Source organism: Triturus cristatus, chromosome 7, assembly GCF_964204655.1.
Source record: "Triturus cristatus chromosome 7, aTriCri1.1, whole genome shotgun sequence".
In the NCBI taxonomy this organism is placed as follows: Eukaryota; Metazoa; Chordata; class Amphibia; order Caudata; family Salamandridae; genus Triturus; species Triturus cristatus.
Genome location: NC_140590.1, coordinates 1,397,150,651 through 1,397,164,883, shown reverse-complemented (window position 1 = coordinate 1,397,164,883; position 14,233 = coordinate 1,397,150,651). Strand labels below are relative to the sequence as shown.

Sequence of the window (14,233 nt, the reverse complement as noted above, 5' to 3'; positions counted from 1 at the left end):
AGCTGGCCCGCGCCGCCGCGGTCAGCCAGAACTGTTTGGATTTGTTTGCTCACGACGCCGTGATAGTTCCGGACGGAGCTATTGACATCAAGGAACTGCTTTTCAAGCATATTTTGATAACTGAAGAGTTTTTAAGTACTTTATTGTGGATTTGTATTGTTTTTGGGTCTTGTCTTAAGTATATAAAAATATTGGATATTTTTCTAAATTGGTGTGGTGTCCTTTTGTAGTGCTTACACTGTATTACTGTTGGTTATGTGCAAATGCTCTGCCTCTAAGATAAGCCTGACTGCTCGTGCCAAGCTACCAAGGGGGTGAGCAGGGGTTATTTTAGGAGTGTAACTCCCTTATCCTGACTAGAGTGGTGGTTTCTGCCTGGCTTTGGCACATGCCCTAGCCTACCAAAAATCCCATTTCTAACATGCACCCATTGTCTTATCAGGCCACGTTCTGTTTGGAGGCCATAAATGCTTTCAAGCTTACTAAACACGAGTTGGCCTTTAAATGAAACCTATTCAAGTTTCCCATTCCTTTGTGTCCTCAAGTGAACTTTTCACCTTAATCGAGTCGGTGCAAGATTTGGGCCTAAACTGTGTTTTAACCACAAACAATTGCGTATTTTCTGCTTGCGCTTGTTGCGTAATATTCTAGTATTTTTTTTTTTTCTTCGGAGTGTTTATTTTATAGATTTTCTACAACTGTAGATGGACGTGGACCCTTAAAATGGCTCTATTATGCAATAGCCACTAAACGTGATACACAAAATCATTTCACAATAGAAATAAGTAACTGTTGCTACAGTGATAACATAGAAAAAGAGAGAGATTTGTCTCCCAGACTGCTTAAATGCCTTCTTTGCTTTCTTTCAGTTGGCTTTAAAGACCTGGTTTCATAACTACACTCGAGGATCAGTACAGTGCAACTGCTGGAAGTAGATGTGTGAAGATTGTTGAACATTACTTACTTTTTCTAATCTTTCCTCTGAACCTACCCCAATAGCTTCCTGCAACTGCGTGACCATGCCCAAAACTCACAGAGTTCATACAATCCTTATGTTATTGCTGTATGAGAGACTTGCAGTGTTCATTGTTTAAAAGTTCAGACTGAGTACAGACCGCCAACTGGTTTATGTGTTTTTGATTAAACTTAAGTAAGCCATTAGAGTTGGTCTAGCATAATTCATTTAATTTTCTTGCCCGTTTCCTCGTACCTATACTTTCTTTCTTGTGTCATATGCACGTCAAAACTAATTCAGTTTATGACTTGAGCAAGTCCTGATGTTTGATACCTAATCTCCATACCTGTAAACTTTCTGGGTGTGACACCAGCAACAGGTCTTGCAGTGCTATCTCCAAACAGTGAATACAATTAGTCTCTCACCCACGTTCCAAAGTTTGCTGTGCAATGTTCATGTCACTTCACTATGATAAATAATTCGATCCTCCTGGCATGGGGTGCATACAAGACATGCACGGACAGACTGACTGATGACTTACAGCATTCTTATTTTTAGGTCCCTGTAAACCTCACAGGAGACCCACAGAAAATGATACAAGACATTTACCCAATGTTCCTTGGCACACTGGTGCATGCACAGCCAATGCCCCCAGCTGCACCACCAACTCAACAGCAGTTCTACTGCCTCATCAATTATCACTGTTGTCTGCAGGCCCATCCCCCACAAACAGAGGCCAATACCAGGCTAGGACAGTGAGGCTGAGTAAGAAGAGGAATAACGGAAATGGAGAGGCGCCGGAATGGAAAACTGTCCGTGAAGAAGTTGAATTGGAGGATATGTCACTTCAACAGTCTTAGCCACTATCTTACTGTTGTGTCACTCACTGCCTATTGATAACTACAACTTTCAGTCCCTAAAAAGCGTGTTTCTTCTTTGATGGCTACTTCTGAGGACATACTATTTCCAAATGGGAGGACAAACATGAGGAAACTAAGGCCATTTTTGATAAGACATTCTACCTCAGCTAAGATCGATGCAACAGTGAAAATGGTGAACAGCTGTCCTCTGGAGGTAGGTCTAGGTGTGAAGCATATCCTTTAGAACAGAGGTGCAAAACAGGATTCTTGGCATGCCCTTCAGGCGTAGGCTCTGTTTGCATGGCATGTGAGTGAGGTTCCTGGGGAACATGAAGCCTGATGCGGAGAAGGTTAGATCCTTCAGTGTCCTGCAAGTTCGCTGTGTGCAGCCCTGGTGCTGAGGTTTGAAGCCACATGTCCTACTCTTGAAGACGATTTGCACAGTCCAGATCCCAGGACACTACCTGATAACTTTGACTTTTCAGAAGCACCTATTGTATTCCCTTTCTCGTGGCTCCAGACGTACCTCAACAAATGGTGGTCTATCATGCCTGATAAGTGGTTCCTCAACCTTATTCAACATATTCACTCTCTGAAATTCCTTAAGCGATCCACTCAGGTAACGCCTTCAAGAGAAACCCATTATTGCCTTCCCCCACTTCATACTGAAATCCTTGCTGTGCACTGGAAAGGAGCCCTGGAGCTTCTCCCCAGATGTCTGCCAAATCGAGGTCAAAGTAAAGGCAGAGTAATTTTTCGCACTCATCTGAGGTTTATACTTAAGCTTCTAACAGACTGTCACCTAGACAAATTAGTGGTGTTGAGGTCTTTCTTTCAGAATCCTTCTTATGCAGCGAAAACATTATGCTTTTTTGCTTGTACTTCAAAATCTGCACAATGTTGGTTTTTAGGGGCTAATTCAGTTCAGAGCTCATTTGCCTAATTTGCTGAAGTGTGGATGCTTTAGAATGAGATGCATGTGTTACTATATGTACATCGTTTTATAGCTTTTTAGGCATGTTTGTTATTTACTACCAATTTAGTTCAACGTGGAACTCTCAATTTAACAACAGGCAATGACTCAAGGTTGTGAGTCTGAGATACCAATGCTGTAGAACTGTAGTTGCGGGTAAGTAACTTAAGCGATAACTCACATTGCCACTCTCCAGTGTACGATATTGGATCCAAGCAATGTAGAAGTATGTTGGTAAAAACACATAGGACTACAGAATAGATAGTACTTGCCAACTCTCATCAAGATGAAAACATAAACACAATTACTAATGAGTGTTGAGGTTTATTGATGTAATTTAACAAACACTGTGATGTCATATGACTATTAATAAGCTCTTAACTCATCCCTTTCTGTTCCTGCAGGTCTGGACAAGCATTGTCGGCTGACGGAACCCCTTGGCGTTAGGATGGCTGAATTTCCTTTGAACCCCATGTTTTCTAAGATGCTGCTGGAGTCAGGTGCTTAACAAGTATACGTAATAATCCTCAGTGGATTTTGGAGTTTTTAGTTGCACTTTTGATAAACAGCCATACTTTTAAAAGTCAGTCATGTTGGGGGCTGTTTCGTGTGCTGCACTGGGGCCCGAATATGGTGAATGTAATCCAGTTTAATTTGTGTAGTTTTCACAGGTTGTACTAATCCCACCATTCTGTTTAATATTTCGGCGTTGCCACCTTGTATGCTGGTATTGCCAAGAGTCTTGGAGCTAGCTGTGTTTGGGTGGGGCATGGTAGAGCCCCATTGGTTATGTACTGGCCAACCAAGATGCACGGGGTGTAATTTCACTGACATTGGATTCATATAAATATGAATATATATATATACATTTTGGTAAACTTAAGAAGTCAAAAAAGCATTACTCGTGTGCTGATTTATATTTTTCAATAACCTTTTTTGCACCTAGTTTAAACTACATATTAACATATTTTGTCCCTGGTTCCTTCTATAGGCAATTTTGGCTGTTCGGCAGAAATTCTGAGCATTGCTGCCATGATGCAGATACAAAGTGTCTTTATGTTACCCCCCAACCAGAAGGCAAAGGCAGTAAGTTTCTGAGCTACATGTCCTGTGTACTATATTTGAAAGTTAATATTGTGTATGCAACTACTTTTTTCAGTGTTTTAATTTCAAATAAAAACTCTATGTTGAAGACGAACCTTTAACTGAGATGTGTTTTATCTCTAAGCATAGGCAGTATTACTTGTACTAATTTAACTAGAGTGACTTATTTGTTCTTTGAATGTGCAAAACACAAGCTTCCCAAAAATTATTGGTGCAGTTTTTGGAGATGTCCTTATTTTTAGACTGACCTTTTTGTAGGATTCATATGTTGTTTGTAATTTCCAAGACACCTTCTACCATAATCAAACATATTGAATAAATATAGAATTCCTCCGAATAGTATTCCCTACAGTGGGCCTCATTGTTAATACCCCATGACTTTCAAAAACATCGAATCACAGTCTATTTAGTGGGAATTCAGGAACATTTACATAAGGAGATGTTATCTAACTGTACATATTTAACTCACTATGCTCAACTTCTGCTAAGTTCGCAACCCCCTAGAAGCTCAGTATATGGCGACCGTATGCAGTGAGTTTCTGTTTTATAAATTATGCATTGACAAAAACACATTACTGCAGAGCTCAAAGGGAAGCTTTTAAAGAGGTTCTCTAAATGTTACTTGTCATGTTACCTTTTCACTTCTCATTTTTCCTCGTATGGGTTTTTGTTCTTTCGGTAAACTGACATTTGACCCACACTGTCCTCTGTGACATCACAGTCACCTTAGTTATCTGAGGTGTATGTTAATTACTGAATTACGAACTTTTATTTAAGTGAAATCAACGTAAACATATACGTTTTCTATCTTGTATATTCGTAGACTATTTCCTCGTATATTGCTCAATGTTTCACACTGTTGCTAAACATTGCACTGTTTTCATTTGGTTCCTTGTCTCACTTTTTCAGCGTAGAGAGCACAGGAAGTTTGCTGTGGAAGAGGGCGACCATCTCACTATGCTTAATGTGTTTGAAGCCTTCATCAAAGTAAGTAAAAGAGAATATATTTTTTATCATTTGACTGCCAAATTGTATTCAATTTATAGCTCTTACTACCCCTGACGAGACATTGAAGCACTAATCTAGAATCCAAATAGGATTAGTGTTGGATTAGTATAGGGAAATATAGGTTGTTCATTATTTTTCATTAGTAAATAATATGAAATTCTGTTATCAAATAAGACTTGTAGTAATACCAAGACCATTGACAGTATTCAAAAATAATGGGATGCTTTGCAGGGGTTTATAAATATATTCTATGCTCTATCCTGGGCTCAATATCCTGTAGACCAACCCCATAGAAGCACACTTGTATTTTTATTTCATAATCCAAGATACTTGAGTGCATCTCAAACAGGTGATCTTTGTGAGTTAGAATTTAAATATTCACGATCAAACCTTTATATAGTATTTTAACCTCTTCTGTGCCCATGACGAGATAGTCTCGTCATGGAGCACGGTCGCGCTGTGCCCATGACGAGACTATCTCGTCATGAACCCCGCCCGCTAATGTAACGCCCGGCACAGGAGGGGGAAAGGGCGTGGCACAGAAGGGGTTAAGGTAGATTTTCATGTCAGTACATAATAAGCAGATGTTAGTATTTTAAATCTTACTTATGGCATGGAGATCATCACTGTGCACTCACACATACACCTTGTTTTATGTTTCACTGCCCAGTCAGGCATGTTATGTGTGGTAGAATCGTGGTATTTACCTCGTCCCTCTTTTTTATTTGCCAGCCAGCAAGGGCCTCTCATTGCTTGTGAGAAAATCCCTGTTCCCAATTCAAAAGTGTAGTATAAGCTGGCCTTCTGATCTCAAATGGAAATAAAGAGTTCATGCAAGACATAACATTCATTGTCACTCTGCCATATGAGGCTTGGATGTGGAGGTTTAATAAGAAAGCAGTCTGATTTGCAGCCATTGTGAATGCTTAAATTGTGGAATTTAATGGGAGCCTGTTCAGTATCCCACACAAGTTGAAACAGTCAGCATGAAGGTGTAATTACACAGCAAAAATGCAAGGCAACTGAAATATAAAGTGGGTGTGTTTGAATACTGTTGGCAGAGCCTCATGGAAGCACCATTCAAGGAGACAGATAGAAAGAGTTTTATCTGTATTTGCTTTGTCCCGCTACTTTGTTGAGAGAAATGTTATTTTTTTAAAGTTTTCGGGGCTTAATTCAATTAAATTATTAATTAATTGAGCTTGGGTTAAATTCATACATCCCATCATTCGTTTTTTCTAAAACTTGAATTTTGTGTTCTATTTTCTTATCTTAAACATGTCTTTCTGGATTGAAGCCCTGTGCTTGGCTTGCTGACCATATTCTGAACCATGATAACTCTGAGGACCTCTTTCTCTTTTATTATTTTGAGGCAACGTTTGATGCAACAAAAGGCTGACTAGTTCCTCTTGTTGACTGAATGCACGAAAAAAATCACCAAAGTTGAGAATTGCTTCCATGACTTCAGAAGGAGGAGCAAGGCGGCACTGAGCAGAGCGAGGCGGCACTGAGCAGAGCGAGGCATCAGTGAGCGAGTGCAGCAAGGTTGCAGTAAGTGGAGAAGAGCAGAGCAAGGAGCAAGGCAGTATTGGGGAGCTTGCAGACATGTTTCCGCTGCCTCCAGGTGGTACCATTGCAGTCCTGTTACCCATTATGGGGTCAGAAGGCCTCGGGAGTTTGAAGAGGCATGGCAGTAAGCAATAGGCTGCAGGCTTCTCGCGAAGCACAGAGGCTGTTGGCATTAGGCTGGTGCGGCTTGTGCCCATTTGAGGAGCCTGCACGCCCGCCGGCTTTGCAACACCCACTCACTCCTGATTTCAGTCTCCCAAAGTAGAGGGAAACTGGCTCTTCCGGCTTGACTAGCTGCCTGCCCGTTCCCCACTACTGACTTCTGCTCTACTCTCTCTGTTACCCGCCCAGGTGCTTGGTCTCCTGTTGTTTGAAGGATCTGTCATAGGTGATCTCATGCTGGGACATATTCCTAGATCCTTCTCTGGCTTTAGGCAGTTGCGATGAACCCAGCTCCACAGATCCCCTAGTCTAGGGCATCTCCTCAGTTTGTGGCTCCAAAGTTGTTAGGGGTCAGTAAGGTGCTCTTTCAGGGATTGGTGGGAGGCAGGGGAGGGCAAACCTAACCTTGCTATCAGGAAAGAGCATTTTACGTGGCCTGGCGGCACCATCGGCAAAAAATCTGTCGTTTTCAAGACCCCTTACTGGTTCAGTTGGCGCTAGTAAATAATTTTGGCCTCTTTCTTTTTGAAAATGACTGCAAAATATGTCAGATCTGGAAGGTTAATCTCCTCTAGAACTTGCCACAAAACTCAATCAAACCCTCTTGGAAATTAAACAAATTACATCAGAGTATTGAAGGGGCTCTCCTCTGTTCCTGCTTATTTTTATCCACCTTTTCTGAGTATAATACCAGGGTATAGTCCAAAAGGAATAGTGCTCCAGGAAATACGGTGCTCTTGGAACTAAACCCCTCCCCGCAAACATTAAAGGGAGATGATACAGCAAATAATTCATTGTACTTGTTTGTTATTCCTGCTCCCTTCGTTCTGGACTACACTCTACCAGATATTAGGACTCCAGGGTTGCCCTCCTTGGGCAACCATATGCTTATAGCCCCCATAACCCTGAATACCATGGTTTTCCCAGTTAATGAAATACCAATTTTGTTTGCAGCTCTCTTAGTACACTCCTACTAAAGTAGATGGTGGGTCTGCTGGGAATAATTCTAAAGCTCGCTCAAGTGACTTTAAGGAAATTGGCATTCAAGTAGGTTGCCCACTATCTAAGCTCCATAATAATGACTGCAAGTTCCAAGTGAATATTTTTTAAAGTGATGTGGATTCTCTTTTTTTAAGGGATTTATTTAAGATTCCTGATGAGCGCTATGGGATGGCCAGTGTTGCCTCATTAAATACCCACGAGCATCTTGTCCTATTTCTAATTAAAAAAGAAGAATACAAAAACTGGTTCTAATTTGACTATAAAGGAGAAGAAAATGAGTGTTAAGAGGAAACCTTGCAGGATCTGTAAAAAGCGACCAAGGAAAATAAAATTCGATCTTGACTCTTGAGCATTTCTCACACACTGTTCATTTATACAGTCCCCTAGATCCTGTAAGTCCTATTGGTCGATCTCATTCCCCTTCATCAACGGTGACAGCACTTTATACCCGTCCATTGGATAGAGGAGCTTGAGAGCCTGTGCAAAAACAGGTCACTAAGGCCTTGGAATGATCTTAATCTCCTTCATCAAAGGCGACATTGCTTTTTTTTTTTTGTCCTCATCTCACCATTCAACGTCTGCAATTTTGCCATGAAGCCTTCCCTCAGCCTGGGCACCCCAAGGCTTCTGCAACTGCACTGGCTTTAGACCTATCCAGGCCAGCTTCTTCGATTAAAGCTTGGTGTAATCATAGGACCCGAGAGCAATCAATCAATCTCAACTCTCTTACCCATGATATCAAATGTGACCATATATTAATGCTGTTATCATTCAAATCCCCCTGGTCTAAACGCGTCAAAGCAAAAGCAGCTTTTAACCACTCCTCATGTAATGGGGGCCGCGGATCTTTCCAGAGTTTGCATATTTTCCTTCGGGCTTTAAGAATAAGGTATAACATTAGGCCTCTTTGTATTGGTCGTAGAAGATTCATAGAGTCATTATCAGTACCAAAAATCACTATGGAGAGATTCACCTTAATCGTAACTTTAAAAATGCCACCCAAAGCATACTCCACATTCGCCCAGAAAGTACTTATTTTAGCACACCCGAAAAATATATGAATGTCCTCTGCTTTGAGGAAATCACATCTTGGACATTTGGGGGAAAACGATGGGGCAAATCTAGCTATTTTTACAGATGTATAATATAATCTGTTAATTACAAAAAAGTGATTCTTTTTTAAAGATCCTGGTATAACATACTTATATAGAATTTGCAATTATATATCAAATAGATCTACAGAATTAAAATCTAAGGGTTACTGGTTCCAGGCCGCATATTGACGAGGGTATTCCACATCCTCTGCCTCTAGAAATTTCTTATACCAATATGCGACCTCCTTCTTTTTAGGATTTGAGTTTTGAAGCATAAACTCAATTACCACTAATAGACTTTTTCTCTGCTGAATACCATGAGACCAACTGTAAATATTTAAATTTAGAAAAAGTACTTCCTATTTTAGATCTTAATAGTTCCCACGGGTAGACTCCTTCTGGTGATACAAGGTCTGACCAAATCATGATACCAGCCCTCTTAATTGGTATCGCAAGACTATCTTCCAGACAGGCCGGAGTCCCAGGGGAATCCCAAATGGGAGCAAAAACAGAACAATAACCGATCCCCCATCGGCGTCTTACCTATACCAAAAACTAAGAGCTGCTCTTAGATCTTTCAGGCATACCTTTTAAAAAAACATTGGTGCCCCAAACTTGTAAAGGAAACACTCCCCCACCCTCCACTGTGACCATCTCTCTCAATAGCCTTCTCTAATTTGTATCATTAGTTGTAGTCACGAGCATCCGTACATTTTTAAATTGAAAGGCAGTAGAGTACCAGGGTATCTCCGGAAGAGCAAGGCCCCCTTTCAGTAATCTACGTCTCAACTTCTTCCACAACAGTCTAGCGCTCTTATTAGCCCAAATAAAGCTACCTATTTTGCTCTGAATTTTGCCAATTTCTTTACTGGGAAAAATAAGGGGAATAGTGTTGAACAAATATGTCAGCTTAGGATGGATGACCATCTTCACTAAGTTAACCCTACCATAGATCATCAGGGGAAGGTTTTTCCATCGTGAAAAGAGGTGATCCACCTCTTTAGACACCTTTTTTAGATTGATCAGAGGTAATTCATCTAGATCATTGACTACGATGACTCCCAAATATCTAAACTCTTTGCTAAGTTTTCCCTCCCAATCATTGATGTTCCAACACATCACCTCTGTTTTAGAGGTATTGGCTAAATAACCGGAATAGGAGCTAAATTCCTCTAAAAGGGCTTCAACCCTTGGTATTACCTCCACTGGATTGTTGGTATACAGTAGCAAATCATCGGCATAAAGAGCCAATTTACTGCTATACTGGTGGCAGCTAAAGGGGGTGATCTGTTCATCTAATCTTAATGCTTGGACAAGAGGCTCTATATATAGGTCGAACAGTAAAGGCGAGATGGGGCAACCCTGCCTTGTTCCCCGATATATGTTAAAGCTTGTTGTTAGCTTACCATTTAGCAGAATTACTGTGGAGGCCCCCTGATAACAGCTAGTCAGGGTCTGAATAAAAATAGGCCCTAAGCCCATCACCTTAAGGACCTCCCAGAGGTACACCCAGCATACTCTGTCGAAAGCCTTGACTGCATCGAATGCCACTACAGTCAAGGGTCTCGACAGAGCCACCGCCAGATCTATATTGCCAATTAATTGGAGCGTCTGCTCTTGAATATACCTCCCTGGGATAAAGCCCTTTTGATCCGCGTTGATCAGCTGCGGGGCTAGCTTAACCAATCTCCCTGCAAGAACACTCATAAAGATCTTAGTCTGCGTTCAGCAGGGAGATTGGTCTATAGGAATCCACCTTAAGAGGATCTTTCCCTGGCTTCAAAATAAGTACAATCGTCGCCTCCTTCCAGGACATAGGAATTTTACCGTCCGGGCTGTAGATAAAATTAAAAAGTTCACACAGTCTCGGAACCAGCTCCTCCTGGAGGAGTTGGTATACCTCGCTGGGAAGCGCATCCGTTCCAGCAGCTTTATTTTTCTTACTTTTATTTAGATATAATCTAATCTCACTCTCAGTAATAGGAGCATCAAGACTGTCTCGACTGCCTTCTGTTAGTTCAGGTAGATCTTTATACCGCAACCATTTTTGAAGTTTTCCTGTACTAGGAGTGATCTCCTCTCTATATAACTCAGCAAATAGAGAAAGAAGGCAAGATTGCATATCCTCCAGTCGACATGAAGTAGCCCCACTGTCATCTATTATTAGTTCATTAATATTATTTTTAGCGCGATCAACTCTTGCCTTCCAGGCCAAGAGGGCGCCTGCCTTTTCGCCATACTCATAGTTTTGAATATTTTGAGATGCCCACTGGGCCTTCACCCTTTGATCAAGCTTGCCCCTATAATCCTGACATACACAATCCAAGTCACTAAGGACTTGTGTCAGCCTTCCAGAATTTTCCTGGGTACATCGTGTCCTCTCATCCTCTAACTTGAGGATTTCACCTTCCAGGTTACGCAAATCTTGTGCCTCCTCCCTATTTTTGGAACAGATCAGACTATGAAACTGGCCTCTCAAATGAGCATTAAAAGCACCCCAGACATAGTCCAAAGTAGTTGAGCCTATGTTACAGAAAAATAGTCTAAAGTAGACAATTTAATCGCCTTAATTATTTCATCATTTGACAGCATTGCCCTTTTCAGCGTCCATCTGGGCCTGGGGCTATACCTCCTCCCAAGATATAGAGAATAGTGGCATGATCTGATAAAACACTAGGTAAGATGGAGATATCCAGTAAGTTTTCCAGACTAAGACTATCAACTAATACATAGTCAATTCTGGATGAATGCCCATGTTTTTTGCTGTAAAAGGTATACCCTGATTTATCACCCATCTTTGCCCTCCAGACATCGGCTAGCCCTAGGTCATGAATCATATTTACCAGAGCTCGACGTGAACGTGGGGCACCAACATAGTAGCTCTGGTTTGATCTGTCTCTTAATGGGACAAAGAGGACATTAAAATCGCCGCTGATTATTATAGGAGAAGTAGCTTCTATTAAATTAGACTGCAGTTTACAAATATGTGTTCGATCATCAATATTTGGGCCGTAAAAGGAGGCGACGATTAACTCAAACCCGCTAATCTCCAACTGGGCAATGATCCATCTCCCTGTCTGATCTGGTGATGTTGATTTAATAGTACATCTAGCTCCTGATTTAATCAATATAGCCACCCCTTTATTATGCACTACCTGTTCAGAAGAACAAAAATATTCTACCCAGTTATACTTAGCAAAGATGACCCGGCATTCTGAGTGGCTTAGATGCATTTCCTGGAGCAAACAAATCTGAGCAGACGATTGCTCCATAAGTTTCATAACCAATCTTAGTCTACGTGGACATCTCAACCCGTTGACATTCCACGAGTTGAACTTTATTTCGCTACTCATCTAGAAGACTCCCTCCACCTGATGCCAAAATTTTACACAGACGTTTTAATAGTGAATTACAATTAAGATTAACGATGAGAATAAGGATATTTTTTTTTATTTTCTCCCACTGCAACCCCACCCGTGCCCCCCCTCCCAAATCCTCTCCCACCCAGCCCCCGTGACCCCTCGACCTCCTCACCCCCCCTGGGGAACCCCCCCATTCTAGGCAGACACCCTGATGGCCTCGGTCCTCGGCGTATAGAAAACAAAATTATTCTGTGATTCAAATCAGCCCCCCCCCCCCCCATGGAGCCTACATATAGTTGAATGTCCCCCCCATAACCCTACACCCCACTCTCATTCCTTATATTATCAATAAGAGCATCAACTTCCTCAATTGAGCGTATGTTGTGCATGTGGTTGCTCCACATAACGCGCAGAGACGCTGGAAATCTCAATTGGGTTTTGGCCCCCAATGAGTTTAAAATCACCATTCTTTTACCAAGCTCCCATTGTTTTGTTGCAGTGAAATGAGAAATATCCGACCGGATAGTAAATGAGAAGGGGTTGGAGAAAGACTTCGTGTTTATCGAACCTTCTTTCAAAGCCAAGGATAAAATCTTTTCTTTTGTAGTATACGTAAGAAAGTTTACTAAGATTTTCCTTGGTTTCTGTTTTGCAGTATTTCTTTTAAATGGATCCCGATGGACCCGTTGGATATCGTTCACCAGATCTAGCTCTGGAGAGTCCTTCAAAATCGTATCTTTTAAAATGGAAATCACAAAGCTTTTGACAGCTGCTCCTTCCAGGGCTTCGGGCACATTGAAACACACAAGATGATGGACGGAATGTTGCACATTGGCAAAACATTCCCCCCCAGTCGCAGATCTGGGTTTAATCCATCGTTATTTTGCTCACCACCTCCGACAGAATCAAAGTAGGAAAGAAATTTGGGCACCGGGGTCGGGGGGGGGGGAGGAGATTCTATTCGGGATTCATCTGGGAAGGCTCCCGGGAGGGAAACTGTACACACGCCCAGGGGAACTTCAGCCGCGACTCGACTGCTTTTTATACTTTACCATCGGACTAAGAAATTTGTGCGCCTGTGCAAACTCAGGGTACTAAACTCTTTGGCCCAACGTTGATGCTTTTATTCTGAATAAGCCCCTTTGGTGTTACTGTGATCAGATTTCTTCAAATCCCCCTTATGCGGTTTCTGAAAATTGATTGTGTTATTAAAGTGCTTGTCAATTAAACTCTGTAAATGAGAAGAGATCTAGGGTTACTTTTAACTCTAAGTCTGTTGTAAATTCGTTTTTAGAACATTGCAATTGCCTTTTCAGTATGGACATTGGCGTTTTTTCCCTTCTTTCCAGATAGGAGTCGAATTAGCCCCAACATAATTATGGCTAATGATGACAGTGCTCTGGAGAATTGTAGTGCCCCAAACAAAAGACGTATTAACTAATGCTACATCAAGGTATATTACAGTTGGGCCACAAGGAAGAATTGCTACTTTCAAGGATCTGGTATTGATGCCTCTGGCGACTGTTCTAAGGACAAGTGGAATTGGTTAGCCAGTGCTCTTAATCCCAACCTTATAAATAAGCACAAACATAATAAATTGTTTTAGCAAGGGTTTAAAGTCCTTTCAAGGGACCTAGAAGGAGGATCCAGCAGGTCTCAAAAGCTTAGCTCTTCGGCCCCTCTGGGTGCGGATATCATTTGGCCCCAAGAAACCTGGTGTGAGATCTTTTGACTGTGAAAATTATTTTGTAATTAGCTGCCCTGCTAAAAAAAGTAAGGAAACGCCACGCTAGTGGGGGAATTGCTACTCTCCTCAGCATGAATTATATCTGGTCTTATAAAACCTTTAGTCATGCTTCAAATGTCTTACAGTGTTTACTATTTACTTGCAGGGGTAGGAGGGTTCAAAGTTCAGTCAGTATTTACTTGTTAACCTTTGTCTCCATAACCGGTCCAACTTTTGACTCCCTTGTTAGTTCTTTCTTTCATTTTATATTTCAAGTTGTAGAAAGAGAGAATATTGTTGATTTAATTATCGTGGGGTATTTTAATGCACAAACCTCCAATTACGCCATTAGGCTAGGGAGATAAGGCTAAGGAGGAAGGTCTTAAATATACCAAGTCCTATCCTCTTGCCATCCTGT

At 41.4% G+C, this 14,233-nt stretch overlaps 1 protein-coding gene across 1 annotated transcript in view; it reads left to right on the top strand.

Annotated features, from left to right (window-relative positions):
• Positions 1-14,233, top strand: part of DHX35 (DEAH-box helicase 35) — a 446,551-nt gene that overhangs the window by 343,360 nt on the left and 88,958 nt on the right. Inside the window, exons 15-17 of the mRNA XM_085619115.1 lie at positions 3,193-3,288; positions 3,780-3,874; positions 4,802-4,879. Coding sequence (XP_085475241.1) covers positions 3,193-3,288; positions 3,780-3,874; positions 4,802-4,879 — 269 coding nt within the window. The remainder of the gene's footprint in view (positions 1-3,192; positions 3,289-3,779; positions 3,875-4,801; positions 4,880-14,233) is intronic.